Source organism: Gavialis gangeticus, unplaced genomic scaffold (genome assembly GCF_001723915.1).
Source record: "Gavialis gangeticus isolate Ggan-Ray unplaced genomic scaffold, GavGan_comp1, whole genome shotgun sequence".
Lineage (NCBI taxonomy): Eukaryota > Metazoa > Chordata > Crocodylia > Gavialidae > Gavialis > Gavialis gangeticus.
Window position 1 is genome coordinate 36,089,313 of NW_017728993.1, and position 24,825 is coordinate 36,114,137.

General features: G+C 44.0%; 1 protein-coding gene across 2 annotated transcripts in view; it reads right to left on the reverse strand.

The window, feature by feature from the left end:
• The window catches only part of COL24A1 (collagen type XXIV alpha 1 chain), a 301,453-nt gene that overhangs the window by 266,513 nt on the left and 10,115 nt on the right, over positions 1 to 24,825 (reverse strand). For both annotated transcript variants that reach the window (XM_019501556.1, XM_019501555.1), the window contains exon 2: positions 12,605 to 13,917. In XM_019501556.1, the coding sequence (XP_019357101.1) occupies positions 12,605 to 13,917 (1,313 nt within the window). The remainder of the gene's footprint in view (positions 1 to 12,604; positions 13,918 to 24,825) is intronic.

Below are 24,825 nucleotides of genomic sequence, written 5' to 3' on the forward strand. Positions count from 1 at the left end.
GGGGGGAAGGGGAATTGGGGAAGGAAGGGGCATGTGGGTGCAAGTCAAGGCCCCCATCATGAGGGAGGGAGTGGGGCAGGAGTAGGTGCTGCCCAGCCAGGGCAGTGAATGTGACCCTGGGAGCAGGATGGAGCTGCAGGTGGCTTGTCTGGGGGGCACAGAGGGGAGGCAGCTCCCTACTGCTGTGTACATTCCTAGGGGAGGAATGGGAGGCAAGTACTGCCCCCCCCCCCCGATTTGTGCACGGGGTGGAGGTGGGGACACCCTCCCAACACCCCCTGGATTTGTGCGTTGAGCTGCCTGCTGTGGGCTTGGGTCCAGAGGTTGCACCAACCTCGTCCCAGCGGAGGGGCTGGGCGGGGCTCCAAGTTGGGCAGGTGGCATTAGTGCTGAAAGAGGTGGCTACAAGGTGGGCTATAGCCACCCCAAGATTCCCTGTGGCTACCACACCCAGTGCTGCTACCACCCACCCTGCCTTCCCTGAGCACAGCCCTGGTCCAACCCCCTCACTGGGAAGAGGCTGGTGCGGACCTTGGTCCTGAGCCCGCAACAGGCAGCCTGGCCTCACCCCACACAGAAATCCAGAGGAGCACATGTCCCCATGCCTCCCCCGGGGATGCGTGCAGTGGCAGAAAGCTTCCCTCCCCTTCCTACATCCCTGGGATGAGCTGCCCATGGCTCCATCCCGCTCCTGTGGTCACATTCACTGCCTGGCTGGGCAGCGTCTGCCCCTGCCCTACTTCCTCCCTTACCATGGGGGCAGCTATCTGCCTCCCACACCCCCTCCCGCCCACAGACATACTAGCAGGAGGCTGCTCTCCAAGTTGCCAGGCTGTGTTCCTGCAAATCAGCTATTGGATCAGTATCGACAAATATGGCTGGTTAAAAATTGGCCATTGGTATTGCCCAAGAAACTCTTTATCAGTGCACCCCTAGTAATAATGTTTGGGAGACACCAGTGACTTCAACAAGACTGTGCATGAGCATGACAGTCTGCCCAAATGCATCCAGGTATGGGATTGGGATTGTACTTAGAGTGCTTCAGAATGCTCTGTCAGGAACATCAGTAAGTCAAACTGCAGCACATCTACAAGTACTCTGTTTCTCATGTTAGTCCCTGCTGGAGAAAGAGTGGCATCCTGGTGCTTCTAGGTTGGTGGGGAGAGGTGGCTACTATCAGGCTCTAAATAAAATGTCTTCCTGCAGCAAAATCCAAATGTACATACCATTAAGTACTAGGTTACTGTTATTCTAAAGCAAACTTTGGCCTGTAATTTCAAAGGAAAAAAAAAGTTTAGGGCCCAGTTCTTGGAGGAACTCAGCACTCTTTGCTGTTATTACACCACTGACGGGGCAGCTATTCTTATAATGTTCTGTTACGGTATTTGTCTCAGATAAAAGTAGAGATGAATTGCATTTCCTTATCCCACACTTTTGAAGTCATTTTACTGGTAGCAGCAAGGAGACTTCTGGTTCCCAGAATGCATGGTAATAGGCATTTAAGAATCTACCATTGAAAACAAGATACAACTGGGTGCATCTACATGTGAAATTAATGTGAAGCAATAAACCGTGGAGCAGTTCACACCAGAAGAAATTGCTCCCAGGTGCAGCATTTACACGTACGCCTAGGATAGCAGCAATTTCAGCCAGGACAGAGCAGGCCTTCAGCTACCTGGGCTGTCTGGGCACAATTTATGCTTGCAGTCAGCATCTACATGTGTTTCAGTGCAGTAAATTAACTCAGCCATAAGATAGTACTGTCTCTGACAATACTATCTTATGGAGAAGTTAATTAATTTACTGTGCCCTAATACCAGTGCACATGTAAACAGTGACACTACTGTGGAACTAATTAGTCTACTCTTCAGTAAAGTGCATGTGTAGATGCACCCACAGCAACTGAAAGAGCAATTCAGTGTGCAGTAGTATTAATCTACAATGGCTCCTTATGCTTCCCAATGTTTTTCACTAACACTTGTTTGTCTGAATCTAAATTTGATAACCAAGCTATAAGAGCACTGTGGCCAAACTAAACAAGTGATTTCTGTTACAGTTTTATAGTGGGTCCAGACTGGTATTATCAAACACCTGTGCCATTGCACTGCCTTCTGGAAACCTATAATCCAGTTCTTGGCCCAGCTTCCTAAAAATACTGGTTTCAGGACAGTTTCAGCTTTCTGAGAAAACAGGGGAGAAACAGTCAAATTCTGATTATTTCTTAGGGAAAGCTAATAAAATTCCAGGTATTTAGTGTGTTTTATTCAGATAACAGGTTTCCAACAACTGTAACCCCTGCAAAATGCAATATGGGAAGTAGAGCAGGCAGGTAATTTAAGCAATGATATATGTACTGTTGGACAGTAAAAGGAAAATCATGCATGCTATCAGGATTGCAAGTCTTATCCTAAGACTGGTGCAATAGTCTGTGTACATTGGGACTATTTCTGTGTATGAATATGGAATGTACTACTGGCATGCTGGAATGACCAAGTGTAATTAACTGGTGAGAATATGTTACACACTTGTCTCTGTATATAATATACAGATAATACAAATCAGTATTGAGTACTGGTTGGTTTGAGGGTCTTGGCTTTTCAGTTCAAGTTGTAGCAGCACATAGTTTTAGTTCTAGAGGTGTCCAGTTCAATTTATAGTCAGTCATTCAAGATGGCAGCCATTACCCAAGTACTAGTTAGCATGCAAATTTCCTCTGCAATAGAGAAGACCCTTCTGTGCATTTCAGATCCAAGAACAAAACATAGCAGACAGAGACACAGAAGGCGATCTTGACCTGGTATTTTTGCTGGAGAGTTCCAAAAATTTAACTAAGAAACTAGAGTTTTCCCATCTTTTTACAGCTGGTGGAACTGTTTTCTAATCTTTCCTCTTCAGCTTGCTGAAGTGAAAAGATGCATCTTGCATGGAATATTATCCTGAGGCTACACACATGGGGAAAAAGTCAACTATGGGCACATCTACATGTGCCAATTTAAGGTGCATTATCTGTTTTTAAGGTGCATTAATGGCACAGGTCTACATTTGCATGTCCTTAATGCACCTTAAGAATGGCAATTTTAGGCTATTCACACCTAAATTTGATACTTGCAAAAGTTAAAATGCCCTAATGTACATTTAGTTATGCTAAGGTGCACTAACTCTGTGTATGTTGACTGACACGGGACTAACCTTAGTTCCAAGTTGGTCTGCACACAGTGTTAATGCACCTTAACATGTGCATGTGTAGACACACACCTAAGTTGCCTTAATGCACATTAGGCAAAGGCGCATTAAGTTTAGGCATGTGTAAAAGCATGTGTAGACATGCCATATATTTCTTAATAAAGTGGAATAGTTAAGTATTTTAAACCCATGCTACGTTCCTTTTTTTTGCAAAGTCTACCCCCACCTCATTTCAGAGCCTTACTACATTTTCTTAAAAAAATTTTGATAGCTGGAAACCTTATTTTCCTCATGAAAATAGTAATACATATTTATTTTCCTCTCTGATCTTTTCCCACATTTATTGGGCATGGAAAGGTTGAGTGTTTGGGCCTATGCAGCTTCTTTTTAAAGATTATTTTGTTTCGTATGCATTTTGTATGGTGCTTTCTGAATGGGTCAAATAATGAACAAATTTTAAAATTCAACTAAAGGGACTGGAAAATACAAATTTATAGAAAAATTATTTTATTCATGCAGCAAAATGCTGCCAGCATCACGACCAAACCAGCAGCCAACGGTTCCTGTAACAGTCAATAAAAGATACTCTTGCACTAGACAGCCATCATATTTAAAGAGACATGCCTTTCATTATCTGCTCTAAAAAACAGTTCACACAGTTGTAAAAAGAACAAACAAACAAACCTCTTTGAAGACTGTCTCTCTAGGTTTTGGCTGTTCCTAGTATTTGTGTCTCTGGGCAACTTAAACTATAGATCTTCTCTTTAATAGCTACCACCACTACTTTTCATACATTCAGGTGGAAGAATCAGCTACCTGCCTAAGTGAATAAGCAGAAGCAACTTAACCATTTCTCAGCATGATCACAAGCTATTGGGTAAACACTGCCAGCCAATTATACCAACAGTCCAGACATTTGGTTAAAGTATTAACAATAACACCCTTTAATTCAACTAGCTGAGTGGCTCCTTCAGCCTGGCAGAGCAGTGTTTGGAAACTGACAGCCCTATTTACTCTGAGTAAATACTTCACTAATTGCACACTTACTCTAGGCAGAAGGCAGGGATGGTTTGCATCTTATGGACTAAGTAAATCAGATGCATAAGCTTTCGTAAGCAACAGCTTACTTTATCAGAGGCTAAGCAAGCTGCTGCTTACAGTCATTCCAGAGTCAAACTTATACTTCTCTAATCCAGAGCAATTAGTCATTTGTTTCAATAATCTTTCTTACAGTAATTGTAAAGTCTAATTAAACAATCTTTAAGCATTTACATAGCTATAATTTGAGGCCTGACACATTATAAAAATGTATTTTATCATGCAAATGAAAATGGTTTAACAGGAACCGTTTAGTAAGAATAATGTATATATGTTTTCTTCACAGATATTTCTAATGTTTCACAGACATTTCCCTATGAAGGATTCATTCAGATGTTAAGGAAGGCCACCCAACTCACAAATAAGAGTGCTCATGAATGAGCCACTAAAGGTTTCAATCCTTAAACCGGCCGCATGAGGCAGACTTATGCACTCTCATGAATCCCCATTGCCCTGAAGGGGACTCCAGATGTGCACAGGTATGTGCCTAGGCCACGTCACTTCCAAGATCAGGACTTTACTACAGACACATTATTCAATCCTGGGGATTCCTATTTCACTGCTCTGACATAAGGTCAGGCCAGGTGTGCTTAGCATAGTATAATATAGTTCCACAGCAATAAATACTTCAGTTGGTAGTTAGAATTTGCAGCATATCAGATCCCAGATGCTGATCTTGTTATTGTTCAAAACACAGAAATCTCCTTGTTTCCGTTGGAAGTTTCACATGCACAGCAATTATAAAATTTGTTCACTCAAAAAGCTGTTGAAACTAGTTACTATCATTTTCTTTAAAAGGAAAAAAAGAAGGATGTTAATTAATATTAATGTCTATTTGCAGCTATGCCTCAGAGCCAGCTTTGTACAAGTCCCAAGTCCTGACAAAGCAGTCCTAAAAAAACAGGAATCTTGCCCAGCACAGTAGAGAATCTTATGAAATCATAGAAACGTAGGTCCGTATAGGACTTCAAAAGTTCATTTTCTTTTAGGCAAGAACTATCCCTAACAGATGCATGTCTAACCTGTTCCTAAAAATCAAAACTAAAACATTCCACAATCCTCCAAAGCAACTTGTTGCTTAATTATTATATATTTAGGTAGCTTTTCCTAATATCCACCTGTAATAATCTCCCTTGCTACAGATCACGTCTTGTTTTATCTGCATGTCCACTGGGAGACCACTGATCACCGTTCTATTTTTTCCAAACAATTCTTGCCTTAGGAAGCAAACCCTATTAGTTCAAGCTTTCATCAGAGATCAAGATTTCTTAAACTTCATACCATTTTTGTTCCTCTCCAATGAGTTTTCACCACTTTGTCTGCCTTTTACATACGTGGTACTAACAACTGGACCAGACAGCCCAGCTGGGGTCTCAAGAATGCTGAATACAGCAGAATGATTATGTAGCCTGTCTTATATCCAGCTCTCCTATTAACACCATACCTAAATAGTTCTGCTTAGTAGCAGTAAGATGATGCATGTCTAGATGGGTTCACACGTCTTTCCCTTGGGACAAACAGCAGCAGCACTTAGTTGTGCTGCTACTTGTCCCCAGGGAATGCCCCTGCATGCATGCTCTGGCATGCAGCAAATTGCTCCAAGTGGGGTAGGAGAGGCTGGGGGCAGCACCTAAGCTGGCCCCAGCAGCCTTACCTGGGGCCTCCTGGGGCTGTGGTGGCAGTGATCCAGATGCATGGAGCCTGGCCAGCAGCTGAAGCATGTCTCTGGCCAGCCAGGCTCCGGTTTTGCTGGCACACACTGCAGCCACATGTGCCGCCCCATTTTTTTTAGACTTTTTTTTTTTTTTTTTTAAACATACCGGGATTTCCTGGTATCCGATTTTGGCTTTGTGCTGCAAATATGCAGTGCGGAGAACCTTTTCATGTGCACCGTGTGCAAAGCATGCATGCACGCTCATCTAGACATGCCCATGGTGCTGACAGCTATTCAGTATGCGATACATTATAACACCAGATCTTTTTCTTCAGTACTGCTTCACAATCAGTTATTCCCTATTTAGAATCACAGGGTTGGAAGGGACTGCAAGGGTCCCTCTGGTCAACCCCCTCCTATAGCCCAAACTAACGCGTACAAATGCTATTCCTAAATTATCTGTGTCCAAAACCCATCCAGCCTCCTCTTGAAAACTTCCAAGGAGGAGATTCTGTAATCTCCCCAGGCAGTCTCTTCCATTGCCTTACTGTTCTAGCAGAAAACAACTGATGTTCTGTTTTATTAAATATAAAAATGAACACATATGCACAGCACCCATCTTGTTCTTTGCTATTAGATTCTGTGTTCTATATGCTGCCCCAAGTTTTTAGTCAGGTTTGAAGCTGAAAGCTTATAGGGAAAAAAAAAAAGTCTTCAAATACTTGGAAAAGTGGTTATATGGAGGAAGGTGATATACTATTCTCTGTGGCTGCATAAGACAAGGAGCAATAGTCTTAAATTGTAGCAACAGAAATTTAAGTTGGATATTAGGAAGAACTTTCTTACTGTGAGGGTGATTAAGCATCAGAAAAAGCTACCTAGATAGGTTGTGGAATCTCCACCCTTGGAAGTTTTCAACAACAGGCCAGTTAGACACTCGTCTAGGATAGTATAGATAGGTTTAAGCAGCTGTCAGACTAGATCGTCTCCAGACGTCCCTTCCAGCTGTACTTTTCTCAGATTTTATGATGTTTAACAAATGCAATAGTTGAAGTTAAGGCAGGGTGGAAGTCTGACTAATTCATGCCTAACATATCCCTCAATAGGTTGGAGGGTATCTCAGACAGTTGGCATCATGCAGACTTCCTGCTGATGGCCACCTTAGGCATGGGCATGGGCAGTGGTGTGCCTTTTCCATGACAGCCTCCAGCCAGATCGTGCTGACTCCCACCTCTTCTGTTTACAGAATTCCAGTACAAATCCAAATGAGATACCCAAGAAACACTGTCCTGTCTCCTGTTGTTTCTCAACACTATATCTGGTCTATTCTTCTATTCCTCTCCCTGAATAGCAATTCCTCAAGAAAACTCCAATTAAAACTCAATTTTGACATCTGTCCCTCTCAGAGCTTACTTTTTACCTCCTCCTGACTGTACCTTCAGGCCCCTTGTTCTGAGAGAATAGCAACTCACTGTATCTTGTTCTCTTAACCTGGAGCCCAGACAAAAGCCTGGGCATCTTCCTCGGCCAGAAAGGTCACACACTTAAGACTCTCATGTCCAGAAAAGCCAAGTCCTCTAGCCGTTTCCTTGCTGACTCAATGACCTGCTTCCAGTTGCAGTCATGAAGACAATTAGAACTTGTTTCCTGGTAAGATCTTCTTTGTCAGCATAGCATTTATACATCCTGTCATGGCAAACAATTTAGGATTGGCCTCTTTGGGGCAGGATTCATATATTTGTAATGTTTTTATATAACATGTAGTACAATAGAGTCTTAGTATACTACCAGAGCTCACAGGCATTATTACAATACAAGTAATAACAGCCTCTTCAGGTGAACAGGTCAGTTCTTGCCTTGAAACTATTAATTCAGCCTCAGGAAGACACATACTGTACCAATTTGACTCATTTCATGTTTGAAAGGAGACTTTGGTAAACATAAGTGATAAATTTTTATAGCAATTTATTTACATTTCCAGAAATACTAAAAAGGGTGTTTTATCCATACATTACCTATAAATGAGCTGAAATTCCAAAGCATAAACTGAAATATCAAAGGCTGAATTCCAAAGCTGTGGGATCATGGAATACAAGGGGCCCTAATTAGGTTAGGCAAGAATCAGCAATGGTGGATGATTAAAAACTAAATTGAAGCTGAAGAGTTTGAGAACCACAAAGCTAGTTATTGCATGTCAGCCTCAATAGGATGAATGTTACTTTGTTGAAATCCTTGCAGAGTATTCAAAAAGACCACAACATCCTGAAAGAAAACAAAATGGGTTCCTGCCTCATCAGCATTTTTTTGCTTCCAGAAGAACTTTGAAAGTTCTTTGCTGTCTCTTTCTCAAGCTTTCCAGTGATGAAACTTCAGAAATATGAATGATATTAATCCATTCAAATGGCAGTATGGAGTTCAATAACTGCTCTAATGGAGCAGTCTGCCTGAGGGAGCAGAGTAATGAGATGATGAACCCAAGGTCTAGATCATTTGCTCTAGTACAGTGTTTTTCAACCTGTGGGTTGCAAAAATATATGAAAGGGTCGCAAGCGAAGTTTAAAAATGGATCAAACTTTAAAAATGGATTATCCTTTAAAGGAGAAAAATGTGGGAAACCATGGCTTTTCCCTTGCAGACTGTTGGAGTTCTGGGTTGCAAGCGGCTGCTTGGGGCCCACCCTGCCTCACACCCCCTCCTGCCCCACAGATACCTCTCCCTACCCCACCCTGCACACTGGGGGCAGGGGTCAGCAGGTCAGGAGTGAAGGACACTGGGTCAGAACTGGCCAACATTTTCAAATGGGTCCGGGTATAAAAAAGGTTGAGAACCACTGGTCTAGCACACACTGGAGCTGCACTAGAAGGGAAGAAGGAGCTTTCACCGCACTCCCTATGATCACTGCAGTTCACCAGGAATGAGACTTCAGTCCCCATGATCACCTGGGCATACAACTGTATGTCCTTCTAGAGACTCTACTAGTTCAAATTTTCCATGAAGCCCTAGTGGGGAGGACATCAGGAAGGGGTGGATTCCTGTCCTTCTGGAACAGCACAGCTCTGGACTTGGACTTGTGGCCCACAGTAAGAAAGGACAATCTTGAGATTAAGACATTGAGCTGAATCTTAAAAAATGAAAGGTAAGGTAAAAATCCAGATTGGTCCCTAGCTGCCTCCAGCTTTGGTGTCACAATGGCTAAAAATTAGGTGCCTGGACCCAGGAGGAAAGACAGACCTGAGGAAGGACACATTGTGCCCAAACACTTGCCTAACATCTCTCCCAACTATGTAGTTTGTCCAGTACAAGATATCATCAAAATACTCTCATTTCTTGCATATTATTGGCTATAAGTTATCAACTTTAAAATGAGAGTAAATGACATCTTGGTGATAGCAAAGGACTTACCATAGTGATTCTCAAATCAGGATGATGTGGCACCCTAAGGTGCCACGAAATCCTTTTAAGGCTACTGCACAATATTAGCACTGTTAGGTGTATGTACCCGTCTGGTCTCGAACATCCGGTCACACGCCATGCGGCCCTGGATGCTTGGGGTGGTCCGCCGGTCCGTTCCTGTGGTCCTGCCGAGTAGGTGTCTCTTCCTCAGATAGCCGTGGTAGGCGAGATTGGGGGAGAGGCTTTGTATCTTACCCCAGTGGTGGGGGGTCCGACTATTGGGGCTCTCTCGCGTATGGGACCTCTGGATGCCAATCTTCTGCAAGGCTCCAACCTCCCCTCTACCTCACCCTTACACCCTGCCTTGATGAGTTCCTGATGTCCTTCGGCCAAGTCCCTGACAGCTGAGGCTCCATGCCCCGTGCAGAAACAGGTTATAGGGCAGCCGGGTCAAACCCAAACTCCACCACTGCACCTCATGGCTGTCTAGCCTTTCCTGTGACTGTAAACCCCCTTTCAGTTTAAACAACACTCCGGCTCCATATACCTCACCCAGCAACCCCTCCAAAAGAGTGGGAAATAGAAAAAAACTGACAACAGAGAAATACAAAGATACTAAGGGAGGCCCTCTGCCCCCTTTACTGCATGCTCCCACAGCCTGCCCTACAACAACAGGCCCCAGCCCCTAAGGCCCCTAGAAAGCCCTAAACTGGGCTTGGGTTAGATCGCAAGCTACCCCATCCTCCTCTCCACTCTTTGCCCAGCCTGTGGGTTCGCTGGACCCTCGGTGGTCCTTCTTGGCATGTCTTCCCCACGTCTCCTGTTGGGGCAGCTCTATCCTGTTCGGGCCCATCTTCCACTGCCCTTCACGCTGCTCGCACCCTTCGTCCCCCACCTGGGGCAACTCCTTGAGCCCTCCCGAGCCCTCTACGGTCCCACCTAATCTGGTGTTTTGGCTTCTGCTGACTCTTCCGGCTCTTTGGTGGTAACCCTGGGCTTCAGGCTCCTCTGGCTCTTCCCGGTCCCCTGATCCTGGTTCCCGGTCTGGATGAGGTGCCTCTGATCCCTCACTCCCTGCGCTGCCGCCGGCAGCATCTTCCCCGTGGCGGGCTTCACTGCATCCTCCCGTGCTGCAAGAGGCAGCTTCCCACGCTTTTCCCCCTTGTGGGGGCTCCAGGTGAGGCTTCCCAGCTGGTGCTCTCCCCCATTTTCACGCCAGCAGCTCTTTTTATCTCCCCCGGCCAGTTCCTACTGTCTGTCTTATCAGCTGGCCGCAGCTGTATAAAGGCATGGCTAACAAGCCACTGAGGTCCTGCTGCCATTTCCGGCTTCGCCGCGGCTCCCACTACAGGTAAGAAATTTTCTGTTTCTTTCTTTCTCCTTTTACCTTCCCTGGCCAGTTCCTGCTCCCAGGGTTCCCCCTGGCTCCTCGGGGTCTGCCCCTCTGTTTTTCCCCGTGACAGTGTACAAACACCTACACGTGATTCAAAAGATAAACCCAGTGATTTCAAACAGCATCAAAAACATTCTGACCTGTTGCAGTCTCTCTGTGTTCTTTGCAACAGAAGAATTACACTATTGAAAGCAATTGAAAGCTAAGAGCCGCCATTTTCTGAAGGTTGCTTTGTGCCTAAAAAGGTTGAGAACTACTGACTTAATGATATAACTACAGAAGCACTGTTACAAAAGGGCAAAAGCATAAAAGATTAAAGGGCTGAAACTGCATTCAGAGGGGATCAAGCAAGATTGTGTGTGGATTAACTTTAATTAGTTTTTAACACACTTCTCACTCGTGTCACATGCCCTAAACATCTGGATCTTGTTTAAAGTAAAAATTGGGCTCTTAAATATGTTTTTACTTGCTAATGACTAGCTTCGATAAAAGATGTCTCTTGGGCTGATAGAATATGTACACTAAATTTATGGACACTTTCAAACATATATTAGGAGCTGCTTAACGCATATCAAATAACTTTCCAATAATAACCACAAAAACACAGAGGAGAGCAAGTGGAATTATCTACTCTATTCTATGGTTTATGGCTTTTAACCAGAAATGAAAATAGGCATCAACTATCCTATTTCTCCAATTAAGCAAGCATGATGAGAAACACTCTTTTCTGTCTATAATCTTGCATATATTAGTTTCCCTCTATATGCATTGGGAAGGTTTAGGGAAATAAAGCAGATGAAGTGAAACAAAGTTTATATCAAAGAACAGACTAACATGAGTTTCGAACATTTTGGAGCCTGCCTACCACAATAACTAATAAAATTACATTTCAGTCAATGTAAATATGTTTTGGTACAGATCCTAAAAACTGTGCCTCAGAATGAAGTTCTTGACTCATTTGCTTGGGACAGCACACTCTTCTACCTGCATAGTTTGTTTTTTGTCATACAGTTATAAATTTTAAGACTGCTGCTCAACTGAAATTACTTTGTTCCGATTATAAAAGTCTGTCTCTCTCAAAAGGAACCATAAAAAATGCGTATGACTTGTACATGGGGCTGACCTACAATCAACACTGACAATCTTAATTTTGTACCTGTCCTGCAGTATTTTTTTGTGCATGCTTGCAGTAAAAATACCAAGTCAGAATTTTTTTCCATGAAGTTTTAATTTCAGTACGTTTGGTGCATTTAATCCTTTGGGTCCTTTCTTGGTTTTTTGTTTCTCCTGTGGGATTTTGTAAGGGCGACAGCAGTTCAAGGCCTTTATCTATAGTTATCAACTTATATTAATTCAAAAAGCTTTTTCCCCCTAAGACTGAAATCGGCAAATATGGAGGTTACCTTATAATCGGAACAATACAGCATGCAACTCCTACAAACAAAACTTATTTGTTTTGGTTTGTTATTTTATCCACTCTTATCATACATTGGTCTTAACACTTAAATATGTATGAATTTGCTCTGTAATATTTTAAGTGAGATGCCTGCATATTAAATATTTATGAATGCCTGGGTGCATTAAAAAAAAAGACATCTGAGTTGCCTATTACTTTACAAGAACTGAATGTCTTTGTACTGTGCCAGTAAAATTATATATACATTTATATACATAGTTTCTCTGTCTCTCTCACACACACACACACTTCGACCAAAATTACATTCTGGAGAGATGCGTATCTTATAGCACCCATAAATTTGCACAGTGCATTCAGGAGATGTTTCACTCGCAGCTTTGGCATGCTTTGCAGTGTTTAATTTCAAAGCCTGCTGTTAAATGAACGCTGCTGTATTATTGTAAGATACATAATAAAGACAACTTACGGGAGGCCCAGTTTCCCCTTTTGGGCCTCTCATGTCTTCCATTTCAAACATTTTTTCAAGATCTTCATAGTTATAAGCATAACTGTCAGTATCAATATCATAACTATTTTCTGCATTGTAAGACTCATCAGCATCAATTGCATCTTCCCTCCACGGATTAAACTGGTTATCCAAGGCTGAGTCCACACTATCCCTGTACAGAGTTGTGTTTAAAATTTGCTGTATTTCCACAGGTTCATCAAAATGCTGCTCCACTTCGTTATCCTTTCCTGTGTTTTTCATTTTACTGTGATATACAGAAGAGACCAGGAGGGGCTCCTTGTTTGTGCCTGCATCTTCTGTGCCATTATCTGAAATATTTGGATACAATTTGGGCATTTTTTTGGTGTCATGCCTCTTTCTGTCCAGGTCTTTTTGATGAAATACCAGACTAAAATTTTCCTGGATACTAATTTTAGGTCTAGTTTTGATGGGCGGGGGTTCAGATTTAGCAAGTTCTGTTGAAGAGATATTTGTTGACTCCTTGGATTCTGGTGGATTATGGACTATTCCAGTATTGTTAACAGGAAGATGTGATGCTTTCTTTCTTAAATAAGATGATATATGTTCTGACTCCATTTTTTCATCAGATGGTTTGCTTGGAAAGTTTACGTAGACCTCAGCTGATGTGTGGGGAACTGCCAGCAGAGATCGGTATGTTTCAGCTTGACGACATTGTTTCTTCACATATTTACAATAGTTTGCAGAGGCTTGTGCAGACGGGATAATATCCAACTGACATATTACTCCTTCAAAGCTGACAGAATGAGAGTTCATCCTTCCCAAGGTAAACAAACCATCTAAATCAAATGCCTGCACTTTAGAAAGTGTTTCCCTGCTGTAATACTTCTTTCCACAATCAGCAAACATTGAGACAGTCTTGTCTCTAATGTCAATAGCAAATGAATGCCATTTTTCATCATGAACACTGTAATCAAAATATACTGAGGCCTTCCCCCCTATATATACTGCTACCTTTCTTGGTAGCAACTGTATACCAAACCATAGTCTATTTTTGTTTCTAATACTGAAAAGAAAAGCATTATTGACTCTGAAAGAGTGCAACCCAATCAGTATTGTGAGCTGATGCCCCAGATTTGATGGTATGACTTGAGTGATGGGGGATTCAATGTGGGCATCACTGGTCAAAAGAACTCCTGATGTTGTTAGGCGAACCCCCTGAGGTAATGGAGCAGATGATAATGGCACTGTAGTCGCTGTAGATGAATGTTGTGCATCTGTCCCAAGACCTAACTGGTGAAGAATATCTATGCCTGCAAAAAAAGAAAAGGGGGAGGGGGGATGATAACATTGTATTCCACTAACAAGCTTATCTCATATTTACCTGAATCAAAGAAAACCCTGAATCTAAGACAGCCCCCCAATAATTAGATTACATACATGGAAAATTTATAAATTTGCTATAATTTTCCAGGTACAAAATCTAATTATCAGAGGGGTGCCTTGAATTCTCCCCCTCATCCCCCGGCTAGAGCAGGGAAAGCAATGGCTGGGGGGGGTCAAGTCCCCCCATATTTAAGTCCTCAGCCACCCTGCTGCCCTGATATCTTCACTCCTCCACCCCCAGCATCTGTCCCTTCCCCCCCACCCCCAACTCCCCATGGTCCCTTCCCCTTCCTCACCACTCTCCCCAGTCTCTGCCTCTTTTCCCCACCACTCTCCCCAGTCTCTCCTCCCTCCCAACATCTCTGCCTCTTTCCTACCCTGCCCCCCCAATTTATTATCAGATGCTGCTGGGTTCTGTTTTCTCCTGGGTCACAGAGCTCAGCACAAAGAAGCACAGCCCTTGCTGGGCCATGCAGCCATGGTGGCACAGTTGATTGGCAAGGCAGAGGATGGAGTTTCCATGTGCTCCATGCTGGAGAGAGAATCCAGCCCAAGCTGGAGTTAATCTGTGCCTGACAGTAAAGGGGGAGAAAGGAGGAGGGGAAGGGGGCAGAAGCAGCAGAGGGCAAGCAGTGAGGGAGAAGAGGCAGCGACTGTGGGTCTGACTCTAGCCCTGACCTGGGCTCAGGGCCAGAGTCAGAACCACAGCAGCTGCCTGCCCCACCCCTGCTACATATGCAGATATAAGATGTTGACTGGGGGGACAACCTCATCTTAGATATAAGTAAGTATAGTCAGTTTTGATATACATGCTTAACCCTGGCCACTGGACCAGATCCCACCCCTAATGCCTTTTGATCCAGCCTGCAATGCCCCAAGTGCTAGATCTGGCATGCAGTGGGGGACCCTGATCCCAGTGCACAAAGCTGGACAAAGGCAGTGTAAGGTCCTGGGGCCCAAATCCTGGCATGCAGAGCCAAGCAGAGGCAATGCAGGGTCCTGGGCCCCAATCCCAGCATGTGAGTCCAGCAGTCTGGATCTGGATGTGCAGGCCCAATCCTGTGGGGTCCAATCCAGTCTGCAGACCAGCCTCACATGACTTATTTGGCTTGCAGGGCCAAAAGATTGAGCACCACTGATATAGATATAGATATCAGTGGTGTGTGTGCACACACCCCCCTATACACTAGACCACTGTACCTTAATAAAACAGTATTTCACGGAACGAATGCACTGTATACAGCACTGTATATAGCACTAGGCTACTAAATCCCCAAGGTAAAATGCATCAGTGTATAAACAGAGCACAGAAACACAATTAAGATCAGTTAACCTGATGAATAAAATAACCCTCACCTAGTTTCTTTAAGAATGTTCCTGTGATAACACCCTCAAAAGAAGATATAAGCAGAGGAAGTGTATGACAAGTCTCTTACAAGGTAACCCTGCTCACAAGAACACCTACCCATCATTCCATCTTGGTGACAGCCCTTAAAAACAAAATCTGTAGATCCCACTCGCAAAACTGATGGTTTGCCAGGGACCTACATAGAGCTCTTGTGCTTCCCCCCTGCGTCTAGCACCCAGCATCTCTGTGGTTTCTTGATAGCATGGTTCCACTGGAGATAGATGTTGGTGGCTCCCCACAAGAGATGACTCCTGCAGAGACCTTGTGGCAGGGTACAAGGAACTGTCCATGGAGTATACTTCTTTTCAGAGATGCTGCAGGATAACATCACAGTATGCTACACTTTTACATTCTCTTAAATGTGGGATAGTTATTTTGTCAAATGGCAAGATCCCCAGTTCCTGTCCTTTTGGTTTTTTTTTTCAATATGTTGTGAAAGCAGAATCCCCACTTACTCTGAATTCACATCCTCTACTGCTCTGTTACTTCTCTAGTGTATTCATGGTCATGAGGACAAATTCATACCAGCTAATTTTTAAATATAGTTTTAAATTAGACAAAATATGTTGCACTCTCTCTGGCAACTCCCCCATGCACTACTACAGTGCTTTGCTCTTTGGTCTGAACAATATTACTGAAAGCACAGCAAGCAGAATTTTATTTACTGAGGGATAACAGCTAATATAAAGCATCATAATAGAGTCCCTGGCTTACAATCACGTGCTGAAGTAAATCTGATAGACTAGATACTGCATGCCCTCTGAGAACATTATGATTTTGCTGTGTGAGAAAGAGCTTCTGTCTTTCCATGAACACCCCCTCTCTGCCAATGTCCTGTACAATAATGAGGCTGGCTTCAAAGGGAATTATTTTCCAATGTCACTGCCCTCAACTGTGGATATCTGTGCCAAGATAGAATCAGGTAAAAAGTAAAACAAAAAACATTTCCCAGAGGAATAAAGGATGGTGGTACAAGAACAGAGTGTCTGTCCTCCTCCTTTTTCTCCACTCAGTTTACTTGTAAAAGCTACAGATGAAGTAAGCAGTGCAGAAGTGGAAACAGGAACAGGCAAGGTAAAGGAGAAAACTAGAAGAATGGAAATGTCAGTGATCTCCATCTTCTGGCTCTCAGGCTGAAAAGTGCCCACCCTGCCATTCCCCTTTCTATTAATAAAGAGGTACAGCTATACAAAAACAAATTTTTAACTGGGCATTCAGCAAAAGAGAAAGAAATCCATCCAGATTTGTCATTCACGTGTACATATCTTTTATGAGCTAGCTGCTACTTGTATGGTATACCTCAGAAAGACATACAAAGTTGTTTTGACCCTGGGTAAAGAAAAAGGCAGCTTTCCTACCAGAAAGGGGATCAATAAATAGTCTAGTATTTCATCTACCAGATTTACTTTGGCATGTGACTGTAAACCAGAGACTCTATTATGATGTTATATATTAGCTATCATCCTTCTTTAAGAAACATTCGGCATCCTTTGTTTTCAATAATGGTATTCAGACCAAGAATCAAAGCATTGTAGCAGTGCTTGGGAAGTTGCCAGAGAGAGTGCAGTATATTGGTTGCAAGCTAGACATTGGTTAAATATATTTGGTATTTATGTGCATAAGGTAAAATTTTGCTGAAGTTGGTGGGTATATCAGCTGCCTTTCATTCAGGATAAAGGTAATGAAGCCATTAAGCTTCTTTATGTAACTAGGTAGCTGAAGCAACCAAGGCAGTATCCAAAACAGGCTTGGGTAGGAGTTAAAACATGTGGCCCAAGGAGTTTCCTTCAGGACTGATACAGCAAATTGCGTTGGATGTGCATCCCTCTGGGTTCTATGAAGGAAACCAGAGTTCAATTAGAGCAACTGAACAGGAACAGGCAGGAGAGAAGCACCTACAGTTTAGCTTTAAGAAAAAGTAAAGAGAGATTTTAGTTTGAGCTGACTAAAAGACATTTGGAATTGAGAGCAAAGAAACTGTCTTATTTTGTATTCCTTCAGTGTGCATGACAACAGAACTTCCTATATTCTTTGTATACAGGATTGTATTGAAGATACTTAGGCTTCATTATCAATTTCTCTCTGAACTTTGGCTAGCTGGGCTTAACAGTATGTAATGGGTGGACTGAGATAACTACTCCTGGCTGGAAAGTGTCAGCACTTTCTAACACATTGATGGTGGTGGTAGAGAACTGTGTACTATATTAAGTTGTGTATGATTTAGGTAAATAAAATGAACAGGTGGTATAACTGAAATTGAAAGTGCCCACTAGATATAGAGATTGCCTGACAAAGTTCAGGGAGTAGAGACACAGTTACAAATAAAATGAAAAGACAGTAATGGAAACAAATGGATGTTTACAATTGTTAGTGGGAACTAGGTTTCCTTTCCCAACCCTCCCTCTCTCTGTTTACTGAACATATTAAGAGTAAATGTTCTGAACAGACATTTCTTGGCTCCAATTCTATAAAAAATGCAAAAAGGCTGGAGATTTCCTTGAAAGTGTTTTAAACTTTGGAACCAAAAAGCACAAACCTGAGTGCATTGTACAGGTTGAAAGTTAGTTACACACCTTGCAGTGCTTTTAGTCATCTTAGAGAGCTTTTGGTGGTGCCAAGATTACACTGGCAGGTAGCCAGCAGACAGAGGCTCAAGGAAAGTATATCTTTGGAGGAAGTCATGTATTTCTGCCAATTTCTCAGGATGTTCTGTCTCAAAGCAATTAATTTATCTAGGCTGCATTTTAATCTGTCAAACTGATAGCAAAAGCTTGGTTAAAAAGCAATTGCAAAGTCTAATGCACACAGTAATATTAAAAAAAATCCTCTCCCATGGGTCAAATTCTGTCTGGTCCATACATGGCTGCATAGGAAGAAGGATGTACAGTAAAAGCTGTGTTAACCGGCAGTCTACTATCCAGAGTACTCTATTAATCAGAAATGTATTGAAAATACAGCCAGACGCATGGTGGGGAGGGCAGGGAAGGGGGGCAGCTCGCATGCAGTGACCACAGCCACCACACATCACCCTGTGCTGCTGCTACTCCACATGCAGCTGCTGCCACACTCCCTGCCCCCCCCACTCAAAACCCTGCCTCAGATAACTGGAATTTATATACCCGGCACTCCCCTTACCCCATGCATACCAGTTAACACAGCTTTTACTGTATTTGCAATGCTCTTGTAAAGGCCAGGCAGCACTGCAGACCCTGTGCTTTTGGGAGTATAGAGGCTCCCCTAGGACACACAAGACCAGAGAGGAGGAGGAAGAGGAGTGGTTCTGACAACTCCGAGAGCATAGAGAGTAGTACATTGCACTGCACTAAGTGGGAGCATCAAGTGCCTGATGTTCACATAAGGGCACTAACTCTGGACTGTGCCTAAAAAGCCCTTTGTATACTTTGCTTTCAGAATTTTGCATTTAGAAAATGACAGGAGTAAACATGGTCTCTGTCAGGAGGATTACAAAGCAGACATGTCTCTTAAGCACACTTAAGAATTAAGAATCATTATATAATATTTACTACTATATCTAACTCTGAACGTATAAGAAAAATTGCCAACACAGACAGTTAAATCCCTCCCACAGATGGATTTCACACAACCCCTTCTGCTTTAGACATATCACAAAGGCAGAAATCCCTCAGTTGGCCAGCTAATAGTGACCCTCAGCAGAATATTAATCACAGGGTTAGACTGCATTATGCACTGCCCAAAGAAAGGGGCAACAGAGCTGCACTACCACAAGGAAGCACTAAGAAGCATTGTCCTTCAAAGAGTGAGACCGCCTCCCAGAACTTGTCTGCTGTACACTCTTTAGAGGATTGCTACCCACTCCCCCAGTGCAGCCATGGGCTGGTGCATGTGTAGGAAGGGATAAAAAAAAAAAAGAATGGGGGTATGCCACTGACTGACACCACAGTCAAGATGAGGGAAGGAGGAACTGTTTGCTGAAACAGGCATATAGTGCACACTCTTTGCATGGCCAGCTTAGCAGAATCATGGGCAAAGGAAAAGAAAGAATCACAGAACATAAAGAAAAAGCATATTCATTATTCTCTATATCCCCCAAATGCCTGTTTAAACAAGTGGCAGCCCTGGAGGGGTCTAAACACAAAAACAAATGCATAATGAGCTGGCAATTGCAAAAGATTAATCAGCAGCAAACTACCTCTAAACACCTTTATTGGATTCAGGCACTTTAAGAAATCCCCAGGGTGTCACTGCATGAAAGGAAGGTGTCTGCACCACTGCACACCCCTCTGTATCTGCCCCTGCACTCGCTAAATAAGAGCAAAAAGAGGTACTCATCTGTAATGGCTCTTCTCCTTGAAAGCCATTTAGTTTAACTGGTGGAATCCAACGTTTTCCTCAATCTTTGCGATATCCAAAAACATTCATTATATTATTCCAACTTTTGCAAGGGGTGAGGAATAGTATGGGGTTCAGCCCTGCCTTTCAGTAGGCCTCTGCAGCACCAGTTGTTTCCAAAGTAGTGAGGAAGTGCTCATCCTCATTTGGCCCCTACTCATCACATCTTTCACCTGTTTTGCATTTTAAAAGATCCCCTTGTTCACAACTGTGTGGATACCTTTAAGAATGTTATGTATGAATTGTTATATTGGCCCAGAGATTACAGGAGGAAACAGCAGATCAGTAGGCTAAGAAGGCTTTCTGAAAAAATAAGCATAATCATTTTATAAGTTTAACTGCTTGGTCTTTCGAGAACAACACATGGTACCAGGAGTGGGGTGGGAAGAAAGACAAAAAAAAGGAGCATCTTAGAATTCTGGAGGAGTTAAAACTGGCCAGCAATGCAGCAAAAACTGAAGAAATTTAAGCAGAGCTTCACTAGCCAGTGGAGCTGCAGAAAAGGAAGATCTACTTGGGGTAGCTATTTTTTTAAATATAGTAGGCCCAGAAGCTCTGTCTCTTTATAATAACCTACAACTGCCAGAAGCAGAACAGAAAAGCTATGGCACAGTAATAAAAAAAGTTTGAGGAATACTGTATACCCAAACAAAATGAAATCTTTGAATGGTGTAATTTCCACGTGACACCATAGAGGAGTCTGTCAAACACCTTGGACTGCTGAGCCAGATATGTAACTTTGGAGACCTAAAAGAATCCATGATGAGAGGCCACATAGTATTAGGTATAAGGGATACAAGCCTCAGGAAAAGACTGTTAGAGGATCCTGAGCTTAATTTGGAAAAGGCAGTTAGTATGTGCCAAGCAGCTGAGATAGCAAATGCCAGGCTCCAAAAGCTGGAGGAAAAAGCAGAACAAGCTGAATTAGACAGGATTACAAGACTGCAAAAACTTACAGCAATGCACAAACAATACAGAAAGGCGGACCTTACTATGAAGCAGGCAAACAGAGGCCAAAGATAATTACTTGTAGAAACAATAGTCAGCTGCAGATGGTATGGAGGTCATCACAAAACCATGTAATGCCCTGCATTTGGTAAGTGCTGCAACAAATGCAAAAGATGCAATCACTTTGCAAGAATTTACAGAAAGGATCAGGATGCACCACACAAGAAATGACAGGTACATGCTTTATGCAATGAGGAAGTGGAAGAATTCCTCATTGGCACAATGCAACAAGTTAATTCTTGGATTAGTCATGGAAGCCAAAGGACTAAAGGTAACTTTTAAGTTAGATACAGGGGCACAGGTCAATGTAATACCAGAACACATTATTCAAAACATGAAAACTAAGCCTGTGTACTAGGAGAATAAGAAAGTGAAACTTAGAGTATATAATGGAAACATGATTGTAACCAAGGATGTTTTTGCCTTGCATGTTAGACACAAGGGAAATATAGTAAAAGGTCAATTTATAATAGTTTCAGGAAAGCTAGTGCCAATTATTGGGTTGCAAATATGTAAAACTCCAGGTTTGATTAACAGAATGGATGCCATTGAGGGACTGGAAAGCAAGAATATATAGAATGTATGATGTATTTCAAAGCATAGGGAAACTGTCAACTGAGTACAAAAAAGAATTAAGAGAACCAAATACTCCCACCATACATGCTCCACGAAATGTTTCCCTTGTACTAAGAAAGAGACTGAAAAAGGAATTAGATATATTAGTTAAGATGAACATAATAGAAAAAATAGAGCAACCAACTGCTTGGGTTCATTCACTGGTCACAATAGAAAAAAAAAAAGATGGATCCTTGAGATTGTGTCTGGATCCTAGCAAACGAACAGATACATCAAGAGGGAACATTTTCCCATGCCCACCAGGGAAGAGGTTTTTGGCAATGTGGCATGAGCTAAATATTTCTCCACTTCGGATGCCTCTTCCAGGTTTTGGCAAATTCCCCTAGAAAAGCTCCTATAGCCCCCCCACGGTGAGGGAGGAAATGGGACTAGGGCTAGAGCAAGGGCAGGCACTGCCCAGTTGGGGCGAAGCATGGGACAGAGCTGCAAGTGGCTCATCCGAGGAGCATGGGGGGGCGGCAGCTCCTGTTGCTGCATGCACCCCAGGAGGACATAGGGTGTGTGGGTGGGGGGTGTCCCTGGATCTGCATACGGGAAGAGGGCAGGGCGGGCTGTTCCCAGCAGGTGTGTTGGGCCAGGTTGCTTTGGGAGGGGTGCTGGGGGGGGCTACGGTGAATTCCAGAATGGCTGCAGCCCCTCCCAGCACCACTGCCACCTGCCCCAAATGCAGCCGAGCCCAACCCCCACTGGGAAGAGCCCAGCACAACCCTGGCCCCAGCCCACTTGTGCCCCATGCACAGATCTCGGGGCATGCGCCTCCCATGACCTCCTGAGATGAGTGCAGTGGTGGGAGCCACCCCCTCCCCATGCCTCCTGGACAAGCCGCTCATGGCTCCATCCCACGATCCTCCCTGGCTGCACAGTGCCTGCCCCTGCCCCAGGCCCAGCCCCACTCCTTCCCTCACTGCAGGGGCCTACGGGAGCAGGTCTATGGGTGTGGGGGGGGACTGCAGCCACTTCATAGCCCCCCCCAACCTAGAGGCTTATAAAAAATGGAAGCTTGGGTTGGGCCTCAAAGAGGACTATTTCACGACGGCCCACATTTGCAGGGAACGGATAAGAAAGGCTAAAAAGCAGTGATTGAACTTAGATTAGCAACAGGAATCAAGGAAAACAAGAAGTCTTTTTTAGGCACATAGGGAACAGAAGGAAAACAAATGGGAGTGTGGGGCCATTGCTCAACAACTCAAGAGAATTGGTTACCGGTACCCAGGGGAAAGCTGAACAACTGAATGACTACTTCACCTCAGTCTTTCACCGGACTAAGGGGAAAACCATGCCAGGTAGAGTAGAGGATGAGCATGGTAGGAATAATAGCCTCCCTACCATTGCTGTAGAATTAGCGTATAACCAATTAAAAGAATTAGACATATACAAGTCAGTGGGACCACATGATCTTCATCTGAGAGTGCTGAAGGAGCTGGACGAAGTTATTGAAGAACCCCTGGCAAAACTCTTCCACAACTTGTGGCACTCTGGAGAAGTCCCTGAGGACTGGAAGAGGGCCAGTGTTGTGCACATCCACAAGAAGGGCAGGAGGGAGGGCCTGGGTAACTATAGGTCAATCAGCCTAACTTCCATCCTACAGAAAATCCTAGAAAAGTTCATCACGGAGTCTTTGTGCAATAAGCTTGCAGAAGGTAAGATTCTGAATGACAGCCAGCATGGCTTCATCATGGGTAGGTCTTGCCTTACCAACCTCATCTCCTTCTATGACCAGGTAACTCACCACCTGAACATGAGAGATCAGGTTGACTTCCAAAAGGCCTTTGATCTAGTACCCCAAAATGTCCTTGCAAGAAATTTGGAGGATTGAGGGCTTAACTCCGAGAAGGTGGGTGAGAAACTTGCTGCAAGATAGGACCCAGAGAGTCATCGTGAATGGATCTGTGTCATCTTGGCGAGAAGTGGGCAGCGATGTCCTGCAGGGGTCAGTACTCGGTCCAGTAACTTTCAACATCTTTATTAGTGATTTGGCTGTGGGGGTAAAAAGCTAACTGGCCAAGTTTGTGGATGACACCAGGTTACAGGAGAGTGTGGTCACGCTTGAAGATAGGCTACAGATACAGGCAGACCTAGAAAGGTGAGCAAGTTGGGCGGATTGGAACCTGATGAAGTTCAATGCCAAGAAATCTCAAGTGCTCCACATCAGGACAAGCAACCCCCAACACACCTACAGGCTTGGTGGCACCAAACTGACTACTAACATGAATGAAAGGGACCTGGAGGTAATAATAGACCACAGTATGAATATGAGCCGGCAATGCAATGCTATAGCCAGTAGGGCAAATAATACTCTGGCATGCAATCAGTGCATCTCCAGCAAAACCAAGGAGGTGATTCTTCCCCTCTAGTCAGCACTAGTGAGACCACATCTGGAGTACTGCATCCAGTTCTGAGCACCACACTTTAACAAGGACGTGGACAAGCTTGAGAGAGTCCAAAGAAGAGCTACCCATACAATCAGAGTCTTAAAAGGCAAGTCATACGAGGAAAGGCCAAGAGATCTGGGACTCTTCAGCCTGAGGAAAAGAAGGCTGAGAGGAGACCTGGTAGCAGCTTACCACTACACTAGGAGAGTATATCAAGGGCTCAGTGAGCAATTGTTCTCCAGGGCACTTGAGGGGAAAACCAGGAGTAATGGACACAAACTCCTGGAAGATTGATTCAGGCTCAACATTAGGAAAAACTTCACAGTCAGGGTGTCCAGACTGTGGAATAAGCTTCCTCCAAAGGTGCTGCAATCACCTACCCTAGAAATCTTCAAGAGGAGACTAGACAGTCAGCTTGCTGGGATCACTTGACCCCCAGTTATCTTTCCTGCTTGGTGCAGGGGGCTGGAAACGATGATCTTCTGAGGTCCCTTCTGGCCTTACAATCAATGAGTCTATGAACCCTCCCTCCCAGCGCCGCCACCACCTGCCCCCATTGCAGCCTAGCCCAGCCCCCCTGCTGGGAAGAGCCTGGCGCTGCAACCTGCAGTGGCAGCTCACCCATGCCTTGCATGCAGATCCAGGGCACATGCCCCCAAACCCTCCCAGGGTGCGCAAAGCAGCAGGAGCCACCCCCCGCACAACTCAATTTTTGCTCCACCCTGGTTAGGCAACCCCTGCCCCAACCCCACTCCCCCCTCCACTGCTGGGGCCTTGATCTTCCCCACCACAGTGGCAGTCCCTTGAGCAGATCTGGGGGCACACCCTCCCCATGCCCTCCCATGGTGTATGCAGCAGTGGGAGCCACCCCCCTCCTCGTACCCCCTGGCTGAGCCGCTCATGGCTTCGTCCCACGCCCTGCCCTGGCTGTGCAGCACCTGCCCCAGCCCCACTCCATCCCTCACCGCAGGGGACTTGATCATTGGTGAAACTGATCATAAACCTTTGTTAACTATAGCAAAAAAAAAAAAAAAAAAAAA